Source organism: Ochotona curzoniae, unplaced genomic scaffold, assembly GCF_017591425.1.
Source record: "Ochotona curzoniae isolate NIBS_2020 unplaced genomic scaffold, NIBS_Ocur_1.0 scaffold_4701, whole genome shotgun sequence".
In the NCBI taxonomy this organism is placed as follows: Eukaryota; Metazoa; Chordata; class Mammalia; order Lagomorpha; family Ochotonidae; genus Ochotona; species Ochotona curzoniae.
The window spans coordinates 52,368,545-52,396,425 of record NW_024467122.1 but is presented as its reverse complement, the minus strand read 5'-3'; the positions used below and the strand labels follow the sequence as shown (position 1 = coordinate 52,396,425).

The 27,881-nt window shown below is 50.7% G+C and overlaps 1 protein-coding gene across 1 annotated transcript; it reads right to left on the bottom strand.

The window, feature by feature from the left end:
* Positions 1-67: 67 nt before the first annotated feature.
* SORD (sorbitol dehydrogenase) lies at positions 68-27,496 on the bottom strand. Its single transcript, XM_040969669.1, has 9 exons — positions 27,293-27,496; positions 15,792-15,825; positions 12,261-12,425; positions 9,939-10,098; positions 5,995-6,113; positions 3,596-3,661; positions 2,721-2,896; positions 1,154-1,275; positions 68-348 (listed from the first exon to the last, which is right to left on the bottom strand). Exons 1-9 carry the CDS (start codon positions 27,356-27,358, stop codon positions 183-185), a joined length of 1,074 nt encoding a protein of 357 aa, XP_040825603.1. The 5' UTR covers positions 27,359-27,496; the 3' UTR covers positions 68-182.
* Positions 27,497-27,881: the final 385 nt, after the last annotated feature.

Here is a 27,881-nt window from a genome sequence, read left to right as displayed (position 1 = left end):
AAGTCCCCTGAAGCACCCCGCTTGTTGTTTTGAAGGCACACCAGCTGCTCTGTGTAAGGCTTTCTGCTCATCATGAATTCTGGTTTTATTCTTCCCATTCACAGGACACCTCTGTGTCAGAGCCCACCCCTGCCCAGCCATTCAGCCCTGAGACACCGAGAGGGTGGGGACGAGGACAGACATCAGGGATTCTGGTCATCGGGGTCACACTTGAGCATGACTTTGACTCCCAATCCCTTTCTGGATGTTTCGAAGGCCTCCAGCGCTTTCTCCAGAGGAAACCTATGAGTAACTAAGGGCTTGACGTTCACAGACTTGGATGCAAGCATGGAAATTGCTATTGGCCACCTGCCAAAAAAAAAAAAAAATCAAATGTGATAGTCAACCTCTAGGAAGAAAATAAACCAAAAACCCAGACCTCAAAGCTACAAAGCATAGCCAGTATTATAGTATCACAGCCCAATGGGCGAGGCTGCAATGACCTTGGCCTGACTCCAACTGCCCCCACACCTCCTTACTGCCCTCTGCAGTGCCTTCCTGGAAGCCCACAATTTCCCTGGTTAGGGAGGCTGCAGGGAGAAGTTTGTGGGATACGGGGAGGGACAGGGGAAGGCGCCTTGGCCTCAGGCAGACAGCCCAGGGTAACCTGGCCAGACCCACTGGCAGTGGTCCCTGGAACCCGGGAGGGTCTGTGATGGGCAGACTCCAAAGCCAAGGGCAAGGATGACCCAGGGGTAGAGAGTCCTCCAATAGGAGAGGGAGGAGCTTGCAAAAGCATGGGAAGAGTGTATCACACCCCACTACCTCCCAGGGTAGGTCCTGGGGCTCAGGGGACTTGATGTTTTGCTTTTGTCCTCCTTTTCCCCCTCTAACAGGACCATTGGAAAAGAGGACCCACGGTGGGGTGGGGTTGGAGGTGGTGTAAGTGATGGTGGGATAGTGGAGGTATCAGAGTGTGCTTCTGAATCCCCTCCCTCCATCCCAGGAGCAGGCTGTTCTCTCCTGGCTCCCTATCATATCGTGTGGCTGTCCATGTGGCTAGGGAGTGCCCCCTGTGAATAAACAGGCAGCGACTCTTGGCCGCAGAGGCCACATGGGGGCCTGCCCTGGCCTTGCTGGCGACTTGCCAGTGGCTCACCCACAGCATACTCACGTGTTGCAGTATCGGAACACGCCCTTGATATCCACTTCCCGCACAGCGGCGTGCACCAGGGGTATGGTGGCCATTTCAGAGCCCAGCCCCACAAGCACCAGGGTCCCGCCAGAGCGTGTACTCTAGGGAGGAGGTAGGAAAAAAAAAATGAGAACTCAAAAGAAATCACAGGCCCCCCACTTGCTGTAACACACACACACACACACACACACACACACACACACACACACACACACACCCTGTAAATGGCTCTTGAACCCATTAGGTGAGGTACCCCAAAATCTCAGACAATGTGACCCTTGCTGCACTGCTACTTTTCAACATGGTGACTGAACTCAGTGAGGCAGCAAAGTGCTCTCTTCTTCAAAGTTCCTGAAATCATACCTGTGACCCACGGAACCAGGCACTATGGAAGCATCTTCCAAATCTTTACAGAGTTAGTGCAAGATTCTAGCTTCAGCCACTTTAGCACCCCTTCCAAGGAGCACTCACCTCACACCTCTGACAGTCATCCTCCCAGCTCACAGGTGTGGAAATGGTAGTGAACCCCAGGCAAACAGAGAGTGCTAAGTATAATAATAAATTTAACCAGGAACTGGAGTGTTGTGTCATGAGTTAAATGACTGTATAGAATGCCAGCATTCCACATCAGAGGGTAATTCAAGTTCCAGCTGCTCTACTTCCAATCCAGTTCCCTGCTAATGCGCCTGGGGAAGCAATGGAAGTCCATCAGCTCCCATTGGCTCTCTGTGGACTGGAGCGACTTGAGGAGAGCAGACACACTTGACCTTCAAGGCACCCAACACACAAAGCCTGACACAGCGACCGCCCCACTGTCCCTGACTTTTCCCCTCTCTGTACCTCTTCCCATCCATGAGGCCCGGGACTGAGGGGCAGAGGCCTGGCCAATTCCAGCTGAAGATCAGTGGGGTTTGGACCCAGGACTTACTCCCTTTCCCCTCCTTCACCTGTATTTCGGGTTGGTTCATGACACCCCTGCCCTACCATGCCAGCTCCATGCCAACTTCCCAGACAGTTCTAGGGGTTGGTATTGCTGCTGAGGAGTGATAGGGACAGCTTATCTGCCCCTGCTTCTGGGAGAGAGCATGGAAGTAGCTCACTTGGACTCGGAGAAGTCTGCTGAGCTTGGAGACTAACCCTACCCATAGCTGTCGTTGGGCTTCGTGACTCAGACTACTGTGTCTCCTCAATGAATTAGGTGGGAATTTCCAATGCTTCCCTGGGCCACGGTTCCCCATTCCTCTATGGGTCTTTCTCCCCAAGAGTCATATTTGTGCAGCCACAGATATGAAAGCACCTCTATCCTAAAGGTCTAGGTAAGCTCACAGCTTGGGCCCATGCCTACCAGTCACCTTGTTCAAAACCCATGCCGTTCTGGCCAAGAGGAAATGCAGGTGGTTGCTAGCTCTTCCTAGGAGATCCAAGGCAACCAACTTGTCTAGCTTGGGAGGAGTCAAACAGCAAGGCAATGCCCTCTTGACATCTGTCCAGCTCCTTACAGCCACCCACCAGCCTCCTGCCCCACCCCTCCCTGGGGCCCACTCACATAGATGCCCGCCTGGATGGAGGGCTCAGCCCCAGTGCACTCGATGGTCACATCTGGCTGGCACCCCAGCAGGCCTTCCACTTTCTTGGCCACTTCCTGCGGGCTCTCCTTGGAGATCTGGAGGAGACAATCCGCCCCGATTTCCTTGGCCAGGGACAGCCGGGAAGCAGACAGATCTGAGGGCAATGGATGAGGAAGAAAGTGAATTGTAGGTGCAAGGGCTGGCGACAGTGAAGCTTGGGGCAATGGGTGGTGCCACTGGGCTTGACACGTTTCTCACATGCACGCACACTGTCCCGCACCCACACAGCTACACATGCTCACATACATACTCCCAGATTGTCTCCACACAAAACTGCTCACACACCCCATGCATGCCACTCAGTGCCTACTCACACTCTCTCACATACATGCACACACACACCCTTCTGCATACCCTCATGCTAAACAACACTCCGCACCCACCCAGATCACCTCTCCTCACACACTCACAACCCTCCCTCACCTCCCATTCAGGCCGCACAGCATCTCACACAGCCACCCCAGACACACATAACACACACTCCCATTGTACACCACGCCCAAACACACACTCCATGGCCTCTTGAGTACAAACAGACCAAGGGCGGAGTGTCCTGTTAGGACCAAAGGCAATACAAGCACCTGAGGCTCACATACAAAATGTCACCCCTCTCCTCACATGGGAGCCTCAGCCTAGGCCCTGAGAGGGTGGCACCTGGCTGGGCTTTCCGACTTCGGGCTCAGAAGGGTTTTGGGAACCCAGTCTCTCAGGGAGGGCCTCTACCTGTGGGCTCCTCACACCTCCACCCCAAACTGTAGACCCTTGAAGGAATTTTAGAAAGAGCATCCCTTACCGGTCACCACCACCCGAGCCGCTCCCATCGCCTTGGCCACCAGCAATGTGACCAGTCCAATTGGTCCTAAATAAAACAGAAGAAGATGGGAGATGTTTGTGCATTGTTATTTTTAAAAAAACTATTTATTTTCATTGGAAAAGCAGATCTACAGAGAGGAGACACAGAGAGAACTCCATCCGTTGGCTCACTCCCCAAGCGGCTGCAATAGCTGGAGCTTAGCTGATTTGATGTGAAGCCAGGAGCCAGGAACTTCTCCCAAGTCTCCCACGTGGGTGCAGAGTCCCAAGGCTTTGGGCCATCTTCCACTGCTTTCCCAGGCCACAAGCAGGGAGCTGGATGGGAATCGAGCAGCTGGGACATGAACCAGCATCCCTAAGGGATCCCGGTGTATGTAAACCAAGGATCCTAGCCACTAGGCCATCATGCTGGACTTGGATTGTTATTTTTTAAAGACTTGTTTATTTATACATTCATTCATTCTTTTATTTGAAAAACAGTGTGACAGAGACAAAGACACAGGGAGAGAGAGGAAGCTTCCATTTGCTGCTTCACCCCCTAAATGCCTGCAACAGCCAGGGTTGGGACAGACCAAAGCCAGGAGCCAGGATCTCAGTCTGTATTTTCCACACGGTGGCAGGAACCTAAGTCTTTAGGTCGTCATTTTCTGCCTCCTAGGGACTTTGGCAGGGAGCTAGGTCAGAAGCAGGCCAGCCAGGACTCTTAACACTGGGCACTCCATAGGCAGTAAATGGTTTAATCCCCTGTACTCCAACACCTATCCTGTGTTTGTGACTTAGGAAACATCTGCTCCCCACTTTGTCCAGCTCACAGATGAGGGCCCTATCTGTGTCTCCAGCACTTGTCCCATTGCCCAGCGCCCAATGAGATATTAACAACTGTTCTCTATATGAAATACACCCTAGGTGCTGGATTCTGTTATTCCTAGGCACTGTTTGGAGCTAAGTTCAAAGAACCGGAGGATCCAAGGAGACCTGCACTTCTTCAGTGAATAGAAAGCTTCAGTGGGTCTAGATGTCTTTTTGTCTATCCCGAGAACTCACCATCCCACCCTAGGGAGACACATAATCTCTCCAGGGGCCTCTGAGCATCAGTTCAGTTTGGAGTGGAAGGGGGATAGCCTCAAGGGCACTGGCTCCCTGGTTTGACCCAGTTGATCTGGCAGCTCCAAAAAATCTGCAGGTGCCCGAGAATGAACCTGAGACCTCCCACTTCCCTGCAGCATCTAAATGCCACAGCCACACCTGGAGAGTACACTGTGGGAACAGCCCCTTCTCTCCCGGCCTGTGACCACCCCTGCCAACACCTTGGCCCTGTGTTATCTAGGACACAAAACCAAAAATCCCACACCCGTAAAATAAGGTAATGGGGAAAGGGAAGAGGTATTGCTTCTTGCATGTTCTTCTTTAAAAACAATGCTGTGAGCTCCTCTAAAAACTCAAACACTGGAAAATCATTCCTGAAATGTCCAACAAAGGGTGGCTCACTGAATTAGAGGAGGATGTCATGACTGTCTGTGGCATGGGAAAATGTTCACAGAGAGTGGACAGAGTCTACTAAGCATGGTCTCATTTAAAAGAAACCCAAAATGAAAAGACTCTGCACCAATGGAGCTACAAGTGAAGCCTGTGTGTGTGTGTGTGTGTGTGTGTGTGTGTGCACCTGAATGTGTGTGTGCATGTCTGACTAATTTTCCTCTTCTATGGCAAATGTTTATTTGTGCAGATTTCTAAGAATCTTGTGGCCTGAATGCAGGGCCTGCCCCGCCAGCCCAGTGGATGGCATGAGGCTGGTAGTCCTCCAGTATGAACTGAAAGAGTTCCAGAATCTTTACTAGTTCTCAAAAACAAAAAAAAATTTCCTAACTTCTCATCAAGTGTTCACAAAAAAATATCACAAGATGTAGTTTTTGAAAAGCACAAGATGAGGGGAGTAGACACTTGTGCTTGGCAGTGGAGACGCCTGCCTCCCACACCAGGGTGCTGCCTTTGGATTCCTGCTGAGGCAACGGTCATGGCTCGGGCAGCTGGGTTCCTGCCAACCTCATGTAGGATCTGGTTGTGCTCCCCGCTCGTGGCTTCTGACCTGCCTCAGCTCCAGACATTCCCTGTATTTCAATGAATAAACCCAGTGGATGAAATAAACAGAAAAATAATACAAATAAAGAAGTAGGTAAAAGGATTATGTTGCCCAGGAAATGTAGCATCATTGGTATTATGTTGCAGTTACATTTGTTTAGCCATCATAGAGGGAAAAAGCTAGAAAAACCCTAGACCATGCCCAGCCCTTGGGCAGCAGGGAGGGGAGGAATGAAATGGGATGAGAGGTGCCACACCGCCAGGGGATGAACCCATAACCCGGTGTCGTCCGCTCCTTACCAGCTCCACACACAAGGACGTTGTTTCCCAGGGTGACTCCGCCTCGCCGGCAAGCATGGATCCCCACAGACAGTGGTTCAATCAGGGCCCCTTCCTCAAAGGTGACACCGTCAGGGAGCCTAGGGAGTCATTCAACAACGGTTAAGCCCTCTGGCTCAAGTGCTACGCTAATGACAGCATCACATTTTGCCCTACCTGGGCTGTTGGCAAAAATGACAACAGTTAAAATGCATTAGCATTTACTCAGGTGCACAGCCATGTGCTGGGCAAACGGCACGCTCAGAGTAAATCCTTGGAAGAGGTCTGTGGCGGGTGCCACTAAGCCCATTTTACAGATGAGGGAGTTGAGGCTTGGAAGGCTAAAAGCTAGTAAGGGACGTGAGGGTTTCCAGTTATAAGCCCAGGCATATCTAGGCTCTGGTACCCACGTACACTGCCCCTGCCTGAGAACAGTTTTCTCTGGGGAAACCCATTCAGGGAATGCGCATATACTTTCTTCCATGTGCCAGCCAAGTGGAGCGCTGGTGCAGCTGTCCCTCGTCAGTGGGAAGTTCATTTAGCCAGGGGTTAGTGTAGCTGCAGTCCAGTGTTCCAACTGCTTCTACTTCCTTTGAGCAACAACATTGACCACCCACATCTTTGTAGAGTGGGTGACTTTCTGCTCCTAATTGCCCATAGACCAGATGACAGCAGCGGCCTGGCTCCCCTGGGACTGGTTAAGATGGGACCTGTCTGCACAGCTGCTTAATTGCTGTCATATGGCCTGCAGGTTCTTGGTTTTCACTCCTGAGCCCACTGGCATCTCAGCCCCACCACAAGTCCCACCAGGGAAAACAGCAAACATTTGCTGAAGGTTTTAGGGATTAGAGAATCTTCCACCCATTCTCGTTTAATCCTCAGGATAACCATGCTGGGCAGGAAGGCAAGTTCTATTCTCACCTTTCTTTCACAGAGGCGGAAACAGGAGTCCCATAACATTGAGAGGCTCCTTCAAGGTTACCAGGCTGGTGAATAGAACCTGAGCCCGGGTCTCCTGACTGCACATCCCCTGCCTGGCCTGTGTCTTGGTACAAGCAGCTCTGTGGCTGATATCTAAGCTTCATAGGCTCCTCATTACCCACCTTGACCCAGTGCCTCCAAACCTCTGGACACAGGAACAGGAAAACCCTCCAGTTCCAAAAGAAAAAAGGTGACCTCCCAGCCATGTGCCTTTATGGCACAGTTCCACTGCTCCCAGTCCTCAGCTGAATAAATCGTAAGACCTGTGGTCTGCCATCATCCACCATCTACCCCTGCCCCTCCCTGCCCCTCCAACTCCCCCCACTACAACCCCATCCTCTGTTTGATTGCTATCTATCTCTTTTATTCACTGTTCCCAAGGCATCACATCTACCAGAGGGAGCAAGGTTTAAAGTAAAATCATGGAATGCTCCAGCTGTCGCAGACACCCCCAGCCAACACAGTCAGGTTCACCTGGCCCTCCACACCTGGACTTCCCACGGAGCTCAGCATGGCCCAGCCTGGTGAAGTGGGGTGGAGCTGCGTGCTCCCCACATCTTCCCTCCCTCTCTCTTCTCTCTGGGATAAGGAGAGATGGGCCTGGGGATAAATATGAGAATAATTTTCTCCCCAGTCCTCATCTCTATGACTTGCTAAAATACCAGAGCACATCTTCTGTTGAAGCCCTAACACTTCATGGGATGGTGCCTGGGGATAGTGTTTTCAAGGGGCTAAATAGAGCCATACAGGTAGGGCCCTGATCTGCTTGACTGTGTCCTAAGAGGAAATGCTGCGTAAGCACCTGTCCAGGAGGCTCATGTCTGCCAGTCAGGAATGGAGCCCATCCCAGAAACTGGCCTTGCTAGCATCTTGGTCTTGGCCAGGGAGGGCACTAAATGTCTGTGCTTTATGGTCAAACCAGACACCAGAGGATGATGAGGCAACTTGGGGATTCACATGGCAGTGTTCAGGAAATGAGCAAAAAGGGACAGAGGGTCTATTAAGCAGCCAAGGGGAGCAGAGAGACAGGACAAAGACAGGTGAGTGGGAAAATAGAAGCTAAGGTCATGCAGGAATCTTCCAGAGATTTAGAGGGGAGGGCTGGGCCCGGGCTAGGAGGAAGTGCAGGCAAGAAAGACTCTTGCAGAAAAAGAAAAGGGGTGGGAAATGTGCAGCCCCAGGAACCTTCCTTGACCTCTCCATTGCTACTGCTAACCAGATCACCGTGACCACCCTCTACCATCCCTGACCCATCCCCTCCATCCCAGCACAAGGCTGGGTTCTACATCTGTATTCCACACACACCACACTACAAGTGTTGTGATGCATCTTGGTACTCATGCTAGGTACTTTGTCACTGCATCTCACAAGTCTGCAAGGAAGGTGCTATGATAAACCTCATGTGACAGACCAGGATTTGGAGGTTATATGTGTGTGATTGAAGGAGCCTGCTTGAGGGCGCCTAGATGGTGAGTGGCAGAGAAGAGTGGCTAGCCTTGATTATTACCACCATGATAGTCTGCCTTCCATGGACATGTTGCTTGGCACCTTGACTTGACAGGGCCCAGGAAAAGATGAGCAGATCCAGGAACTGCATGCCTGAAAGGTAGGCTCTGATGCAGGTAACCTAGAGCAGGCGTGGATGTGGACTTCAGCTCATGGTGAGGTCCCTGGCCCATGGCTGTCTGAAAGCTTCCAGTGGGCACAAGAAACTCAGATCTGTCAGATTGCCCCTTTGGCCAGGACCTGGCTTCCAGGGAATAAGCCACATCCTGGGTAACAGCTACTGCTGGGTCCTGGGTTGGGTTGGAAAGAAAATGCACTTGGACCAGATACGCGGAGAGCAGTTCATTAAAATGGACAATACTCAGCTTCTCTCAAACTCAACTTCTCACCCTAAGGCTGTTTTAGGCATGAGTTGGGGCAATGTAGTAGACACAGGAAGGGATCCTGATTCCAGATTTGACCCCTGGTTGTGCTCTGTGCCTGAACTGGCTGGTGTCTTTCTGCCTCAGTTAACCCTTGCATAGACCTGCAGCCAGAGCGCCCACCTAACCACTATCCTTGGAAAGGTAAAATTAGATAAAGCACGCAAAGCATTTGTTAGCACAAGGGCAGGGACTTAGGAGTCATAAATGTGATTTTCCATGCATTGCCTTACTTAATCTTCTAATGATTAAATTAGACTAAGGCACTTCCCCAAAGTCACTTGCTTAGGAGGGATTGGGTCCAGGATTCCCAACATGTGTGCCCTGGGCTGCACTTACATGTCAGTGGCTGTTTTTACTGTTTGTTGTTCTCAAGCTCATTGCTGTTACATTTTCCCTTTCTGGTGTCTGTGTTGGAACTCAATAAAATCGAAGATAAGACAAGAGAAGTTCTCTCCAGGGTGGCTAGAGGGAAGATGGCAGGGATTTCCCTAAGAATTTCCCGTTGTTGTTCTAGATGAGGGAAAGCCAGACTCAAAGATTAAAAACAAGCACTGTGGGTCAGGCTTAGATCCCAGGGTGGCACCCCTGGCTAAATGCCATCAAAAAGGGCAGACCTGCTGCCCCATGCCTCATGTTTACAATCAGAAGCTGAAGTACTGGCATCACGATACAACAGTTTAAGCCACTGATTTCCAGTATCCCATGAGTGCCAGTTTGTGTCCTGGTTGCTCAGCTTCTGATCCAGCTGTTAATAGGCCTGGGAAAGCAACAGAAGCTAGACCAAGTTACTTGGATCCCTACTACCCATGAGACACCAGCATGGAGACACCAGCCTGGCCCAGCCCTGGTTACTGAGGGAATTTGGAGAGTGAAATAGCAGATGAAAGCTCTCTCTTGCCCCTTACCCCAACTTTGTCACTCTACCTTCCAAATAAATAATTCTTTTTTAAAAATATGAGCACCCTGGGAAACTAGAAGAGGTCCCAGTGGTAGCTGGAGGCCACGGGCACTGACTTGTAACAGAAGTTCGCGTTGTGCTTGTAGAAGCGGCAGAGGTTCCCGTCATCGGGGGGCGTGGCACAGAAGAAGATGGTGGGCGACAGGTTGTAGCGGCCAATCTTGCAATATTCGTCATTATCTCGGGGGGCACCAGGCTCGATGGCAACACGATCACCTGGGGAGGAAAATTAAGACACTACCAAGTCCAAGAGTGGAAGCAAAGCTTGCCTCCTTCTGGGCCTGCTTCTTTGTTTTCTGAGCTTTTGAGAAAACAAGAGTCGAGGCTAAGATGTTGTGAAGACGTGTTGGCTTGGGGGCAGGGGCTGGGAAGAGCAGCATCCAGCTAATGAACTGCCCTCTTGCTTGGGGACCAAGGCTAGTCCAGGCCACTGGTGCAGCCAATGGAGTACAGGTGCTGCTCAGACTGGAAGCAAATGACCAGCCCACATCCCTCCAGACTGGCTAGTTGGACCTGGTGTCAGCCCACAAGTCAGTCCACCGCACTGGCTGCACAGCCACTTCCTAGGTTGGGAAACACAGGACCAGCTCCATCTGCAGGTCCAGCCAGGTCTGGTTTCCCATCTCAAACTGATGCATGAGAAGCAGTATGTCTGGGGTTTGCTCACATGTTTTTTTTTTTTTTTTCTCCCTTTGTTGTGAAAACATGAGGGAGAGTTCTATAGAAATAAGAGCCAAAATATGGCACGTTTGATGTTCACCCTGGTTGTGTTTAGGCAATAAGCTAGGAGTCAGCTGATTCCCTTTTAGCAGAACCTCAAAGGCCAAGGACCTGTGGAGGTCTGACTCCAGCACAGAAGGGAACAGGCAAGGCTTGTTAACAGCGCTGTCACTATGCTTCCCTATCCCTGCTTGGAAACTCAGCCTGTGGATTGCTCTCTGTGTTGTTTCATTTTTTCCTTTATGAAACATCCTAATATACAGCAAAGTTCAAGAATTCTACAGCGAACACACAAAGACCCTCCACCCATCCTGTAGGAGGAGCCTGACCAACAGGTCCTGTTGGGAAAAAGTGCTTACACCTGCAGGATACACTGTCCTGATGGTGGCAACAAGACCTGCCCATTGCCCAGTGGGCCAAGCACCAGGCAAGGCACACTACAGAAGTTCATTTTTTTCCTTGTCACATGGCAACAAGGGGGTTTAACCCTGCTTTGGAGAGGGAACAGGAGCCCAGGTGGTCCCACAGTTTGACCACCTGCTCTTAAGACCAGTGGAATTATGGGACTCCTGAGCCTGAGCGGACTGTTAGGAACCTGCTAAGACGCCACAGAAGGGCCAGTGGTTATTTAGAGACATGCTAAGCTATTTCTTTTAAGTCTTTTTTGTCAAAAGTACCACAGTGGTATGTCTGGGAGAGTTCTGGCTCTGCTCCAACCCCATTTCCCTGCTGGCGAGCACCCTGCGAGACAGTGGCTCCTGTACTTGGGTGCCGGCCATCCATGTAGGACACCTAGACTCAGTTCCTGGTTCATGGTTTCAGTCTGGCCCAGCCCTGGCTGTTCCAGACATCTGGAGAGACAGCAGAAGGGAGAGCTCTGTCTCTCTTGGTCTTTTGCTTAATTTTTTTTTTAACAATAGGGACTGGAACAATGGTTCAATTGTCTAACCCTTCTCCTAGCAAGTGCTGGAATTCCATGAGTGCCAATTTGTGCCTGCTCCACTTCCCATCTAGCTCCCTGCTTGTGGCCTGGGCAAGCAGTAGAGGATGAATCCAGGCCTTGGACACATACATTGCAGCCATTTTGGGACTGAACCATTGGATGGAAGATCTTTCTCTCTGTATCTCCTTTTCTCTGTAAATCTGCACTCCTAATTTTAAAAATCCTTTTTTGCCTGTTTTTTTTTGTTTGTTTGTTTGTTTTACAAAGGAAGAAGGTTCAGACCAGGCGCGGTGGCCTAGTGGCTAAAGTCTTTGCCTTGCATGTGCTGGGATCACATATGGGTGCCGGTTGCTATCCTGGTGTTCCTGTTTCCCATCCAGCTTCCTGCTTGTGGCTTAGCAGGGCAGATGAGGACAGCCCAAAGCCTTGGGACCCTGCACCCATGTGGGAGACTCAGAAGAAGCCCTGAGCTCCTGGCTTCAGATTGGCGCAGCTCTGGCCATTGCTGCCACTTGGTGAGTGAATCAATGGACAGATCTTCCTCTCTGTCTCTCCTATTTGTATTTCTGACTGTCTAGTAAAAATAAAGTAAACCTTTTTTAAAAATTTGTGATGGGGTGGGTGGGTATCAGGGAGAGAGGAAAGAAACCACGGGCCACGAGTGTCCCCCAGGATCTGGAGAGGAGGAGCCTGGCAGATAAAGGACATTGCTGACCTGGCTTTAGGTGCGTCACTAATGATCCCACTTTGACAACCGTTCCTGAAGCTTCATGTCCCAGCACCATCGGCTTCCTCACAACAAAATCCCCAATCCGACCGTGCTGCCAGTAGTGGACGTCAGAACCGCAGATCCCAACCGAATGCATCTTCAACAGCACCTCTGATAAGGAAAAGCAGAAATGGGAGACAGGTGAGGGGGAGGCCCACCTCTCCCTCCATCACTCCATGGTCCCTGGGCAGGGCACAGGTCAGCACCTGAACTGCATCTGATGGTTAGTTTTGGTGTTAACTTGATTTTTGACTCTCTGCCCAATTGCTTGGCATAACACCGTCTAGAAGTCTCTGTGAAGGTACTTTGTAGACATGTAATTACAGTGAACTTGTTAGGTGTGAAGTAAAGCTGCATGTTCCTGGGGTGGACCTCTTCCACACAGTTGAAGGCCTTGGGAGTAAATCCTGGGCCTTCTTCCCCAAGGAGAAGAAATTCCTGCCAGGGCAACACAGAAACCCCACCTGAGATTCCAGGATGCCTGGCTGCCCATGTCCACCCTCACCCAGCCTTCCAGCCTGCTAGCTTTTCCTTCAAATTTCCAACTTGCCATGATTACACGAGCCAATTTCTCAAAATAAATCTCCATCTTGCCCCCTGCACACACGCATGCACACACACACACACACACCTTATTTGTTCTGTTTCTTGGGAGAACCCTGACCAATCACTGTGTATACAAGATATTACCTGTAGAAAGAAATGTACCAATCACTTAAGAGAACAAACTTTTCCAGGAGATAACTTTTCTCAGACAAGTGCAAGCCCAATCCTACCCATTGATGAGGATGAAATCTAGCAGGATCTCAGATTGGTGACAGTTTGTGAACTATCTAGCTGAGCTTTAAAAAAGGAGGAGCTTTTTTTTTTTTCTTCAAACCACCTGAAGATTTCAACATGCACTTAAACATGAAGGGTTTCAATGAAGTGAGATTAGGTGGTATTTTTATTGTCAGTTCTCCAAGTCTAAAATCATGGTGTTGCCAAGTATCTTTGCTGTCCTAAGTACGGAAGGATTACTGGCCTGTTCTGACTCCCAGGAGCAGGTTACAAGTATCCTCCTGAGAAAAAACGTGGCCTTAGATAGACCCAAAAGCTCTGCTTAGGCATTCAGGCATCTTATCACCACAAATCACCAGACACCCTCCTGGGTGGTGCTCCGTAGAACCTTCTTTGTCCTTGGTTTTAGTGTCTCAAGTGAGAAATGGAAGGGTGAATTCTGCGATTACAATTTCAGAAAGAGCTGGTTTCATCACAGTGTTTAAGACACAGGCCTAGAGCCTAGCACAGCAGCCTAGCAGCTAAAGTCCTGGATTTGTACACGTTGGGATCCCCTATGGGAGCCGGTTTGTGTCCCAGCAGCCCTACCTCCCATCCAGTCCCTGCTTGTGCCCTGGGAAAGCAGTAGAGGATGGCCTAAAACCTTGGGACCCTGCACCCGCATGGGAGACCCAGAAGAGGCTCCTGGCATCCAATGGGCTCAGTTCCAGCCATTGTAGCCACTTGGGGAGTAAACTAGTACATGAAAGATCTCTTTGTCTCTCCTCCTCTCTGTATATCTGACTTGCCAATAAAAATAAATAAATCTTTCAAGAAAAAAAAAAAAGACAGGTCTAGGAAGTCCATATTTCATGTTGGTGTGTCTGGATTCAAGTTCTGGCTCAGTTTCTTCTTCTTTTATAAAAAATTTATTTATTTTTCATTGGAAAGGAAGATTTACAGGGAAAAGGAGACACACACAAAAAAAGAGCTTCCGTTCATTGGTTCATTCCCCAAGTGGCTGCAAGGAGCTGGACAGGAAGTGGAGCAGCCAGGATTTGAACCAGCTCCCATATAGGATCTTGGTGCATGCAAGGATTTGGCAACTGAGCAATCACGTTAAGTCCCACCCCAGCTCTCTAACTTCCTGCTTAAGCACACTGTGAGATGCAAGAAAAGATGGTTCAAGTACTTGGATCTCTGCCATCTATGTGTAAGACTCAGATTGAATTCTGGGTTCCTGACTTTGCCTAACCCAAATCCAGCTCCAGTTGGACATTTGGGGAATCAATGGATGGGAGCTCCTTGTCTCTCATTCTCTCTGTCTGCCTTTGAAATAAATATGTGTGTGTGTGTGTGTGTGTGTGTGTGTGTACACATATATATTAAATTAGAAAATGTATGTATACAAAATTAGAAAAAATATATATATACATACATATAAAATTAGAAAATGTCATTTAAAATTGAGAAAATTATCTCAGTTTTGTCTTTTGAGGTGGTCTGTTGAACTTGGTAGCATGCTCACCTTCCAATTCAAGCATGAGCAAGAAAACGAAAAAATGAGAGCAAAACACTGCTCGGAACAGAGGCCGAACCTGGATCCTTAAAGGCCAAGATAGCCTTGTTTGGTCACCTCTGGAGTCAGCAGCAGCTCTACAGGAGACGCTGAGGTAGGTGCCTCCTTCTCTGAACATGCTATCTTGGTGAAATGTTTAAGCCCTAAATATACGTTACTTTTCTACACACTGATAGAAACAGCTGTTGTCTATATCTTATCACTGCTAAGTCAATAGCCCGACTGACCTCGGATGGCAAATCTCTGCAGGCACCAGGAAAGCTGCCCCAGACCGACATGCTATTCACGCATGCAGAAATGGAGGCTCAGAGTGAGGCATGGCAGAGTCAGGGAGGACACCCCCAATTCCTGGAGGACATAGAGGGCACCTGTGTGATTGGGCAAGGGAGGGCAAGATGCACCAGGTATAGGAATTCTGCCTGCTGCACCAGGGTCCTATAGATTGTGACCAAGTTGCACATGCAGACGGCATGGCTGGGACATAAGCAGCTGGGGCCTGCCCTAGCTAATGGGGGGACATGGCCTCCCCAGGGATAAACTCCACCACAGCAAACACGCATGCAGCTCAGCCAGCCAGAGGCCCACAGGAGTAGGGCAAAGGCGCCGCAGCCCTGCCCCGCTGCTCACCTCTTCTGTGCCCCACACAGTCCCTCCCAGTCTCACAGGACAGAACGTCCTGGGCTGCTCCACTCTTTGATAAGTGGTCAAGAGTTGGTACGATGCTCCCTTCGTTCATTTAAAGATTAAGGTGTGCAGACTCGCTCCTTTTCACGGTTTGGTGAAGGTTAAGACACGATTTGGCAACCCCAGCAGCAGCTGCTGGGAGATAGAATACTGGGCTACTAGGTCAAGAGAGAAGTCCTCCCCTTGGTCCAAGTACATCGCATCACAATCTCTGGAACAGCCTTCAGTCTGACACAACCTTTTCCCTGGTTCTGTCACTTTTCCTTTTATTTCCTGTAGCAGCTAAGAAAAACCAACCAACCAGACCTATTATAGACAATGGGACTAAGTTCCCAGACCAGCAGAAGGGAATGAAGGGAATGAACAATAGAAGAAGGCATAGTAGCCCAGTGCCCAGGAGTTTGCAGAGTAGGCAAGGGCAAACAATAAAACAGGTTGAGCTTCCAGACACCTACCGTTTGGGCCTGGTTCTGGGATAGGATAGTTCTCCTAAAAGAAACAAAAGAGAAAAAAGTCATTTAACGTGTATAACAACTATACCTTATGATCTTTTTCTCATTTGTAAAAAAAAAAAGTGGAGTTTCATGTAAATAATTCTTCTGGGGCCAGTGCTGTGGCATAGTGTGTTAAGCTGCCATCCCATATCCAAGTGTCAGTTGGAGGCCCAGCTGTTCCCCTTCCTTTCAGTCCAGCTCTCTATTAAGGTGCCTGGCAAAGAAGCAGAAGAGGGTCCCTGCACCCATGTGAGAGACCCAGAAAAGCCCCTGGGTCCTGACTTTGGACTGACCTAGCCCTGACTGTTGTGGCCATTTGGGGAGTGAAACAGTGGACAGGAGGAAGGTCTTATCTCTCCCTCTTCATGTCTCTCACTCGGTCTTTCAAATAATTTTTCTTCTTAGAGTTAACACAAGTTGGGACCACACACTGGCTGGCTCTATGCCTGGCAAGCACCGTGAAGTATATGCTGAAAAAGCAACTGATTCAAACAATGGTCACACTTCTGGTCACTAGCAAAATGGCACAGGAATCTGCCAACTGCCCAATCGTGGGGTCAGAACTCCAGGCTCAGAGGGAGCTGATGGAAGTGGCATAACTGCCCCCCACAACCTGCCCCCAGAATAGTGCTATAGGCTCCCGCAGGCAGGGCTGCCTCTGAGCCTCCAGGTCTGCCATCCTCACAGGAACCTCCCATCCAGAGAAATCACATTCTCAGATACTGAGTTGTTTGCTCTGGCAATCTCCTGCAGGGAGAGGATGAGGGCGTTTCCAGCAGGTGCATGTCAGGGCTTCTCTATCAAGACAGGTAGGAGACAGGCCCCGCGTGGCCACCCGCCCTTCAGGTGGGCACACAGTTCAGACCTGGCTCTCTTCCTAGACCTCCCATGTGGTGCCACTGGGGAACAGGTAGGACTGGAAAAAAGTCCCCAAAGTTATCTGACCTGTAGCAGCAGCAGCAGTAGTAGCAGTATTTGCTTACTAAGCATTTTTCTCATTGCCAAATTGGTTAGGAAAGTCCGGTGACAAGAAGGCCACTGATTTTCAAGTGTTCAGTTAAAAAATAAAAGAGATTGATTTTGCAGTTATTGAGGAGCAGAGTGAGAGACAGGAAAGGAGGAAGTGAGCATCGGAGTGATGGTCCGGATTGTAGCATTCCATCTTGGGCTCCACTGTGGTGAGCACTTGGACGATCTTCTACTGCTTTCCCAGGTGTATTATCAGGAAGCAGAGTTGGAAGCGGAGCAGCAGGGACTCGAATTAGCATCCTGGACAGAAGCTTGACCCACTGAGCCCTGGACACAGCCTCCTCCCCACTCCTCGTGTTTCCTGATTGTTTGAAGGCAGTCCAGCAGAGGAGGTATAGAAGAGATGCAACATCCATAGCACCTGCTCTCAGGCTAGACGGCAGGCTGGGCTTTATCTTCACCACAGTCTCTATGGTTTGTAGATGAGAAGCCCATGGTTGCAGAGTTACAAAACCAGCTCAACATCCGATTGCCAGAGACTGGACTAACCAGAGCTCAGGCCAGCCTTGTCTAACTCCGCATCTGCTTCCCCTGCACCCTGCTGCACTCAGATGTACTCTGGGTGGAACGTCTTTCCTCCTTCAGGGGTGATGGCCAAGAGCTGTCAATCAGGCCATGAGGATGCTGTGACTGGATAGTGTGCCCCAGGAGGGTGAAGGACCCCAACCATCACAGGCTCCCAGCACTTTCTCAGAAGTTCTGAGCTAACTCGTCATTCCTCCCATGCTTCAAAGACCGAGGTGGTGTGCTAGAGCTGACCACCGTGCGCTTCAAGTCCAGTGCACGCTGTACGTTCAGTGCTTTCCTGATGGCAAGAACTCTAGGTGCTGCATTCTGTTACTATTCCAGACGATGGGACTAGAAGACTGAACCTGCAGTAGCAACGCTAAGCCTCATGAACAGTAAGAGCTGCAACCAAGAAGCGTGATGTGAAGGAAAAGGCAAGGGGATTAAGGCAGGTTTCTGCCTCTTAACCACTTACACTGGTGATATCAGCAAGGGATGGAGCAAGAAAGGGGATCCATCAGGAAAGCCATCACCAAAACCTCCCTTGGAGACTTGCAATACTCCCTCAGACTCGGGGCCACTGCTGGAGTTAGACTGAGTATGATTCTAAATGGCAGGTTAAATTACAACTAAAAACCAAGGCCTTGGGCCTAACTCAATGGCTCAATTGACTAATCCTTCCCCTTCCAGTGCTGGGACCCCATAGTGCCAGCACTGGTTCATGTCCCGGCTGCTCCACTTCCTATCTAGCACCCAGCTTGTAGACTGAGAAAGCAGTAGAGGATGGCCCAAAGCCTTGGGACCCTGCACCCACATGGGAGACCCAGAAGAGGCTCCAAGCTCCTGGCTACGAAGTAGCTCAGGTCTGGTTGTTGCAGCCACTTGGAGCAGTGAACTAGTGGGTGGAAGACCTTTCACTCTGCATCTCCTCTCTGTAAATCAGCCTTGTCAATTAAAAAAAAAAAAAAAAACTGGGCCTGGCGTGATAGTGTAGCGATTAAAGTCCTCGTCTTGAACTCGCCAGGATCCCATATGGGCGCTGGTTTTAATTCTGGTGGCTCCACTTCCCATCCAACTCCCTGCCTGTGGCGTGGGAAAGCAGTTGAGGATGGTCCAGAGCACTGGGACCCTGCACCCGCGTGGGAGACCTGGAAGAGGTTCCTGGCTTTGGATTGGCTCAGTTCCAGACGTTGTGGCCCTTTGAGGAATGAATCATCAGACGGAAGATCTTCCTCTCAATCTCTCCTCCTTTCTGCATATCTGCCCTTCCAATAAAAATAAATAAGTCTTAAATTAAAAAAAAAAAGGCGACGACGACTAAGGCCTTTATTCCCAGTATTGAGCAACATCTACCCTCACCCCTAGTGGCACTGGAAGACAGTTCCACAGCATATTCACATCTCTAGCCAGGCCGAGCCTTAACACCCCACTTAGGGTTGGGTAGGTGGTTAGGTTCAAGGTCGGAGCAGCAGCTGGGTACACCAAATAAACTCCAGGTCAGAAGAGATTAGCTGCTGTTTAAACTGACCCACCTGCCCTTACCGCGCAAGCAAAGCTGCAATGAGTCTTCCAGGCACTAGAGGGTGCTGGTGGGAAAGCCTTTTTTTCCCCCATTTTCTTAACACAATAGGCTTATAGAAGATCTTGAAATGATCTCTCAGCATCTCAACTTTCATTTCCCTGAGACTTCCAACTGCCTTCTGCAAGGCGGCTGGGCTCCTGCCTCCTCCCCGTCGAATGCAAGACCCTGTTAGGATCAGCACAGTTTTGTAGCTCTTGTCCTAAAGCATGGCCCACAGAAAATGAAAAGCCTTGTTTCCTTGCGTGTGGTTCCTGATGCCGTGGGCTGGGGATGATTGTTTACCTAATCTCCTTTTCTGTCTCAGATTTCAATATTGTTTTCTTATTTATCCTACTTCTCCTTTCAGTCTCTGAGCTCCTCTGAGACCTTGAACTTTTACTTTGGTCACAAAGAGTTTGCCATCCCAGACACTTATACAGTTCCCTGATAAACAGGCGTAACTACTTGCTGTAGTTAGGTCAGCTTTCCTGCCTACGTCACTGCAAATTCAGAAATACACTTCTGATGCACAGCCTCCCTTCTCTCCCATTCATTAGCTTGGGGAATTACTTTGGGTAGAACGTGACATCATCTCAGGTCCCCTTTCCTCTGCTTGCACCTAACAACCCTGAGCCCACAACGGGCAGGTGCCTTGCCTGCCTGCAGCAAGGGCCTCCTCACAAGGAGAAGCCAGAGGAAGATGCCCCTGGCCCCTTGCAGCCAACCCAGGTGGCACGTGAAGAACTGAAGACTCTGGCAGCATCTGTCCACGTGCACCGAGGGTGCCCTGCCCTCCCTCCCCTCCCCCCTCCCCTCCCTCCCCTCCCCTCCCCTCCCCCAGCTGCATGCACTGGCTGGTTATGAAACCTCTGTGCTCCCTCCACTTCCTCCTCTGTGTAAGGATAATCATAACAAGGAGTGCCGACTCAGAGTAAATAAATTTGCTTGTATTACAAAAGAAAATCAAAGTCCCTTTTCATTACCGACTCACACTGTGTTTGAACGAGCCCTGGACGACCTTGTCTTGTATGACAGGGGTAATGCATTTCAAATCATTTGGGCGGGGGGGGGGAGGGAAAGGCTGTGTGCCCGTGATTTTCATGCTTGGTTTGGAAAATATGACTGCTCTTTAAAAAGCTAGGATTTGGGGACCCAGCGTGGTAGCCTAGCAGCTAAAGTTTTCGCCTTGCATGCACCGAGATCCCATATGAGTGCTGGTTTGTGTCCCAGCTGCTCTACTTCCCATCCTGCTCCCTGCTTGTGGCCTGGGAAAGCAGTAAAGGATGACCCAAAGCCTTGAACCCTCCACTCAAGCGGGAGACCTAGAAGAGGCTCCAGGCTCCCGGCTTCAGATCGGCTCAGGTCCAGCTGTTGCGGCTGCTTGGGGAGTGAATCACTAGACAGAAGATCTTCCTCTCTTTCTCTCTCTCCTCCTCTCTGTATATCTAAATTTCCAATAAAATAAATCTTTAATAAAATAAATCTTTAAAAAGGTTAGGATTTGGAAGAAGGTGAGGTAGGATTGCTGGCTTGATTGTGGGTTGGAAAGGCACCTCACTGCCTGAGAGGGAGAGAGACCAGAGACAGTGGCACTGCCTGGCCTGGGCAGCCACCTGCTCCCCTCTACCTGTTTCCCTGGGAACCTGCAGGAGTTACTCTGTGCATTGATGGGGAGCAGGAGATCCTAATTGTACTGGCTGTCTCGCTCCATTTTCCCATTCCCTTGCTCAATTGAAAGGGAGGAAAATCCGAAGGTCCCCAATTGATTGCTCTGTTCTAGCCGACAGTCCTAGCACACTCAGGGTCAATGTAGAGGGTTGGATGCTCTCCCACAGGGCACTGAGTTGGTTTCCAGCCCAGGCTCTCCTGGCTCCACTCAGCCTGTATTCTGCTGATGACAATCTTTCTAAAATGAAAACCTGTTTGCAAGTCCCCAGCAGCCCTAGAAAATCCTAACCCCCTCGTGTGCTGAACACTGTGCCTCCATCTCATCTCCCTGCACTTGTTCACCTCCGGTGGTGGGCACTGCCACCCTCCTTCTATAAGACCGCATGACATGGAAGACATACAGCTCATTGAGGCCTGCAGAGGATGCCTAGTGCTGTGGCAGAGGATGGAGGGCAGAACAAATGGGACAACTCTCCTGGCCAAGCTTTGACAGCAAGTATCTGCGTGAACCGAGACTCTAAGGTGGACTCTGTCAGGCAACAGACCTTGGAAGGACTTCCTCAACCTTGAAGTGATGAAATCAACAGTATCTAAGAACTATCAAAAACTTAAGCAGCACCCTCGGAACAAGCATCAGCGACCCTAGGATGACATCAAGTGGCTGTCTCACATCCCTGGGTATTAATGTAGTTAAGCTGCTGGGAGCAGCCTCACCTCTTTCTCGCTACCCTTAGATACAGAAAAAAAAAAAAAAAAAGCTGGAAGTAGGCCCTGCGCAGTAGTCTAGCGATTAAAGTCCTCACCTTGTACATGCCGGCATCCCATATGGGCGCCAATTCTAATCCCATTTGCCCCACTTCCCATCCAGCTCCCTGGTTGTGGCCTTGAAAAGCAGCAGAGGACAGCCCAAAACCTTGGGACCCTGCACCCGTGTGGGTGACCTGGAAGAGGCTCCTGGTTCCTGGCTTTGGTTTTGGTTCTGGCTGTTGCGACCACTTGGGGAGCGAATTAGCAGATGGAAGATTTTCCTCTCTCTTTCCACCTTGGTGTAAACCTGACTTTCCAATAAAAATAAGTAAATCTTTAAAAAAATTTTTGGAAGAAACTGTCTCATACATTTTCCCCCAATATCTCGACCCTTCTCACCTTAATCACATGGCAAAATTTGAATATATTTTCTCATTGCTCTTAGTATAAATTCCAATTTTAATAAAAGCTTTCCCAAGGCTCTTAGCATAAATCTGCTTTGGTGGTGGCAATGTTTTAAACAACCACAGTAAATGACTTCTAAGTTGGGTGCCAACATGGTTAACTACAGGTGCATGTCATTAAAACACAATCAAGATAAAGTGAAGCAGGCATTCCCTCAGGCCCTCTACTCCTCACTAATGCCCCATACCCTTTTTCTGAAGGAACAATGGATTCTAGTTTCAGTCTCAGGTGCCTTGAAAACACATGCATCTAGTTTAGATAAGCAGCCTGCTGTCTCCTGGGTGGGGTGGGAGTGGTAATGTTTAATCCAGAAGCCCATTAAAGACCACAGACACCCCTGAACCTGATCACATGTGAGGAGCAGCTTGCTGTCAGTGGTAGCAAAATTAACCAGGGAAAAAGATGTAATTCTGAGAATCACTGGAGCTGCCAGGATCCGTGCCACTTCGTTATACACTCCCATTCTCCTCACCCAGCAGTTTAAAAAAATGTGTTGGGACTGGGTCAGGCCCTAGACAGGAGCCATGAACTCCAATGGGGTATCCATATGGGAGGCAGGGACCAAACCCTTGAACCATCATCACCTGTTGCCTCCCAGGATGCATTAGTGGGAAGCAGAGTAGCTGCAACTTGAACCCAGACACTCCCGACCTGGGATGTCCATGACTCAAGCCATGACTTAGCCTAGGTCACAACGCTCATCTCTCCCCCCAAAATATTAAACAGTACCAGAGAGGGCATTTTCAGCATGTTGGATTATAAATATCAAGTTATCTTATTTAAAAAAATATTATTGACAAAAGAATTCTTTTGACCCAAGGTGCAAGGCATTTCTTCAAAATGCAAACACTATTGTCTGGACTCCCACTCTAGCAATGTGATTAAGGGGCACCCTGGAGTGGGAGTCCCCCATGTTTTCACTGTGCTCACTGACTCTTGCTGCTCTGGGCACCACCCCTCGCATAGTACATCCTCACTTCCAGAAGGGGAAAAGGAAGCAGAAAACAGCGAGTCCAGTGCTAGGAGCAGAGGGGCCCTGGCCTGGCATGTGACCTCATTCCTGCCTCCAGCGGCCTAGCCATCCAGAGAGCTGCCGCACTGTTTGCACGCTGGCCAGAGGGCTGTTTGCTTCTTGCTGTGGCCTCTTGGTTACTTCTCCCCTTCGTTCCCTCCAAGTCTCAGGCCTCCATTTCACATAGCAAGGAATGAGAACATCCTTCTAGCTCCCCGCTTTGTTTGAGGTCTCAGCACATCTTACGTGTGAATACCTGCCCGCCCCGCCCCCCCCGAACACACACACAGACTGTGATTTGCCACCCAGTTACAGTGCTAGTGCCCTGCCAGGCTACAGGGGACCCCTGCTTTAGCTGTTCCCTACAGCCACAGGCTCAGGAAAGAGAAATGGGTCCCCTCTGCCTCTCCTTGGGCAAGAAGGAGGCCACGTGTCTGTTTCTTTCTTCCCACAGAACCACTGCATTAGCTGAGCAGGAAGGCAGTTCTGGGAAGGGGCCAGCTCTGGCCTGCTTCACAGTTTAGGAGCAGGCTTTTCTCCAGACAGCTCTCTTCCCAGGGGCTCCTGAGGGAGACTCATCTGCATGAACGGACTTACACCCTGGTCCACCCAGACGGGCCCCAGCCTGCAGGCCCTGGGGTCACTTCCAGCCAGGAGGCGGGAGTGGGGCAGGAGGAGGTGTTCCTCTGTAGTTTGGTGGTCTCCAATCAAAAAGAAACACATTCCAATTCTTCCTCTTTGTCTCCTTTTGCCATTCATATCCAAATCAGCTGCCTCTTCCTCCCCTAGACGCAATTACTAACTGCTTTCATTAGGGCCATGAAATGCGGGTCTTCTAACTTTCTCACATCTGTTCCTCCCAGTGGCTATCCATGGTTTACTTCTACCACTGACCAAACCCCACATCAATGACTCTACTGGCCTTAAGCAAACAGTGGGGCAGGGATGCCCTGGGCAGCGGTAGGCAGGTGCTGCCAGGGGAAGCCCACGCTTAGGAGGAAGTGACAGAGGGTCCAGGAGGTCAGTGAGTTGCAGGTGTCTCCTGGGGCAACTTGGACCTCCCTGCTCAGCCTCCTCTGCTGACACCTCTTTCTGCCCCTTCCCCTCCAGTCCCAAGGCCTTCTCCAGGGTATCTCCACTTCTTCTCTTTTCCCTCTACAGAATAAGAGTTACCCTCTCCAAGGGAAGCCCAGCAAAGCCACTACTTCCCAACAGGATGCTCTTTGCGGCAGGATAATCCTTCCCCAGGAAGTCAGCCAGTCATACCCCTTCTGCCAGTGGGTTCCACAAATCCATTTCCAGTACTCCCAGGGAGCACAGGACTGCTCAATAAAGAGGCTATTGTGAGAAGTCAGATGGGGTAATAGGCAGTTAGGGTCTCTTGTCCCTGGTGAAGTCATATATATATATAAATATATATATATAAATATATATATATATATATATTTTTTTTTAAGGCAGCTACCAGGCAGGGAGCTGGATGGGAAGTGGGGCCACCGGGATTAGAACCAGCGCCCATGAGACGCTGGCATATGCGAGGCGAGGACTTTAGCCACTAGGCTACAGCACCAGGCCCAGTGAATTCACTTTAAAAACATAAAATCTGTGCCCAGCATGTTAGCCCAGCAGCTAAAGTCCTCGCCTTGCACGTGCCTGATCCCATATGTTCTAATCCAAACAGTGCAGCTTCCCATCCAGCTCCCTGCTTGTGGCCTGGGAAAGTAGTCGAGGATGGCCCAAAGCCTTGGAATCCTGCATCTACATGTGGGAGACCTGGAAGAAGCTCCTGGCTCCTGGCTTTGGACTGGCGCAGCTCCAGTCATTGTGGCCACTTGGGGAATGAATCATTGGACAGAAGATCTTCCTCTGTCTCTCCTCCTCTCTGTATATCTAACTTTCCAATAAAAATAAAATGTGTATAAAATCCTGTGGCCTGGCACAGTAGCCTAGTGGCAAAATCCTGGCCTGGCATATGCAAGGATCCCACATGGATGCCAGTTCATATCCCAGCTGCTCTACTTCCACTCCAGCTCCCTGTTGTGGCCTGAGAAAGCAGTTGAAGATGGCCCAAAGTCGTGGGACCCTGTACCTGCTTGGGAGACCTAGAAGAAGCTCCTGGCTCCTGGTTCATATTGGCTCAGCTCCAGCCATTGTGGCCACTTTGGGGGCGATTCAGCAGATGGAAGACCTTCCTCTCTCTTTCTCCATCTCTCTGTAAATCAAACTCTCCAATAAAAATAAACAAATATTTAAATTGTGGCCTGGGAAAGCGATTGAGGACAGCCTAAAGTCTTGGAACGCTGGACCTGTGTGGGAGACCAGGAAGCAACTCCTGGCTCCAGCTGTTGCAGCAACTTGGGGAGTGAATCAGCAGATGGAAGATCTTCCTCTCTGTCTCTCTTCCTCTCTGTATATCTGACTTTCCAATTTAAAAAAATCTTTAAAAAAATGGTACTTAAAAACTTCAATCCTAATGGAGGTTCAGGCCTTTCCTTCCTGGGAACCCCCTCCTTTCACTATGACACAAGACCTCTCTCAAATTGTCTACATGAAAACCCTGCTTTCATGCGAGACAAAAAATAAGGTCGCTGTCACCTCTCCAATTCCCTGAAACACTGACTGCCAAGCCTGCATCTCCAGTAACAGCAGGCCTGCCCTGGAGACCCTGCTGCCCAAGGGGGTGGCCCCAAAGCACCTTGCGCTGTGAACCTGACCGTCTGGCTTTTTGCAAATGACTCCTCCTGACTCCACCCAGAGGAACCCTTTGACCCAGCAGCCCCCTCTCAGCTTTAAGAGACATTCCCTAGCTCATCTTAGGATAAAGCCAGCCCCACAAAGCCCCTAATCCAGTGCCTATATGGGTTCTAAGATCTGAGCTGTGCGTTCTTCCCAGCTCCTGTCCAGGGAGGGGGCGTGTCTGCACAGCTGAGTCCTGTGGCAGAGCAGAATTTTGGCCATGTCATTGCAATCCTAGGCCTGTTACTTACCAGGGCATGAACCTGAACACACCCTGGGTGTGCACAGGGAGAGGGGCACGCCCCTCCCTGCCATGCCTTTACTAACCTCCCCCCCATCTCCACACTGGGCATCCATCTTCTGTCTTCCCTCTTCAACTGTTGACTGCATTTGTGGAGCTGGGGCTGTAGTGTCGCCCACCTCCCTGGGCACCCAGCCAGGGCATCACACAGAGTGGTTGCCCTTCTGATCTGATAAATGTTTGTGGGGTCAAGGAGTCAAGGATTGAGTTTGAGACCACCCTATGAGCCATGCATTGCTGAGCCACTTTCTCCCTGACACCACCTGGCATTTATAGCAATAAACGCAACAAGTGTCACAGGCATTCCCAATCTCCAATGAGCAGAAAAGAGCTCTCACCTGGGGAGTGGAGTTTCTGAGTTCTTGGCTCATCACACTGACTAATAAGCACCTTTTCCAGCTGAGCAAACCAAAGAGGGTCCTCAGCCTTGAGTCTACCCGCGGCTAGGGAGGCTAATGGTATGTCAGGGAGTCTGGAACAATCTGGAATTGTTTTCAAACTTCAGCAGGGATTGACTATGAATTCTCAAGCTCCCACAACTGTTCCTTTGGATAACCTCCTGAATCCCTTCAACTGAGTTCCTAATGTATTCTTGGAGTGGGGGGAGGGGGAGCCGGTTGGCGCCCATCCGCAGCCCAGGCCCCTTGGAGATGGACTTTGTCAAGGGACTTGCGGCGTGATCACAGGGGCTGACTCCACACTCCATAGTTCCCTAAACTTTGGCCCCAGTAGCCAGGCAGCCAAAAGCAGGAGACACGATGTTCCTAAAAGGACAGGGAGCCAGATCCGAAGGGAAAAGAGCTGCAAAGAGAGCCAGAAGTGAGGAGACAAGAGCTTTGGAGGCCTGAAGACGGTCAGGCTCCCCAAGTGCAAGGCAGGTGCAGGGAGCACCAAGAGCCTGCAGCTGCAGGCCGGTACTGCAAGGCCAGAAGCTGCCCCGGTCTGAGCACTTGCTAAGGGCTGGGTTCTCTGGCAATCACAATAATCCTGCGAGGCAGGCTTTGTCAATGGCTAGCAAGAGAGATTAGAGAGAAATTCCAATGCTTTTAAGCGTTCCTGGTGCCTCTTGTTGCCCTGCGCTGCCTGCCCAGAGGGGAGATGGGGCGCAGGTCGTAAGCCAGGCAGTCTGTCTCTCCGTTTTCTAACTAAAAAGCGCAACGACAAGGGGCAAGCGACGAAGGGAGAGGCTTCAAAGCAAGTCAGCAACCCTCCTGGGCGCCTGGCACGTGCCAACCACGGGGCTGGGTTCCGGGAAGCACTCAACTAGAACCTCCCTCAACGACAATCCCCACCCCCACCGCTCGCTAGCCAGCTCGGACCCCACAGCCAAGGCGCGCGGCGGTGCAGAGTAGGGTGTGCACCGGGCTGGAACCGGGAATCCGGGAGCGAGGCAGCCGGCACCTAGGACCGCCCCCATTGCCTGCTTCCCCCTTTACCAAGCGGAGGTCGCCGGGTCCGTGAACCACCACGGAAAGGTTCTGCCCCTTGGCCGCCGCCGCCATGTCGCTGTCTTCGCTCGCTTGCAACCCGGAGTCTGCCCGAAGTTGTGGTCGTTGGAATTACGACCCTGGCAGAGGGTCCAAGTTAAGCCGCCGGAGGAGGAGCTAGGCTAGGCGGAGCGCTCCGGGTCGGGAGCGGGGTGTCCTTGTCCGTAACAGGAGGGGGTGGAGCCAGCGCGGGGAGGCGGGGCTTCTGCTCCTTGGCATCAAACGAACAAGCCCTCGGGGGGCTGAGGAGGGCGCGCGGGCGGGCGCTGCGCCTCGGCCCGGCGTCTGCCTGAGGCGACCCAGCAGAGTAGCCTGGAGGGGCACAGCCAGCAGGCCCAGGCCTGAAACGGAAGTTGCAGAAGAGGTATGGGGAGCTGCTGAGAGTGCAGAGGCTCAGGGTCTCGGCCCCTGCGATTCCACACAGTGAGTCTAGCCAGGTCTGTGGTGTGTGCAGGCTGAGGCGACGGCATGGAGTGCACTTGGAGAAGGAGGTGCTGTACTTGGTTGGCCTGGTGTCCCCCAGGACCCAGCAACCGGC

Excerpts from the sequence above, each read along its gene's own strand:
- SORD (XM_040969669.1), bottom strand. The coding sequence starts at position 27,358 with ATGGCGGCGGCGGCCAAGGGGCAGAACCTTTCCGTGGTGGTTCACGGA. Across the intron at positions 3,662-5,994 it reads CGTCCTTGTGTGTGGAGCTG|GACCAATTGGACTGGTCACA; the intron begins GTAAGGAGCGGA and ends TGTTTTATTTAG. Across the intron at positions 349-1,153 it reads GTGTTCCGATACTGCAACAC|GTGGCCAATAGCAATTTCCA; the intron begins GTGAGTATGCTG and ends TTTTTTTGGCAG.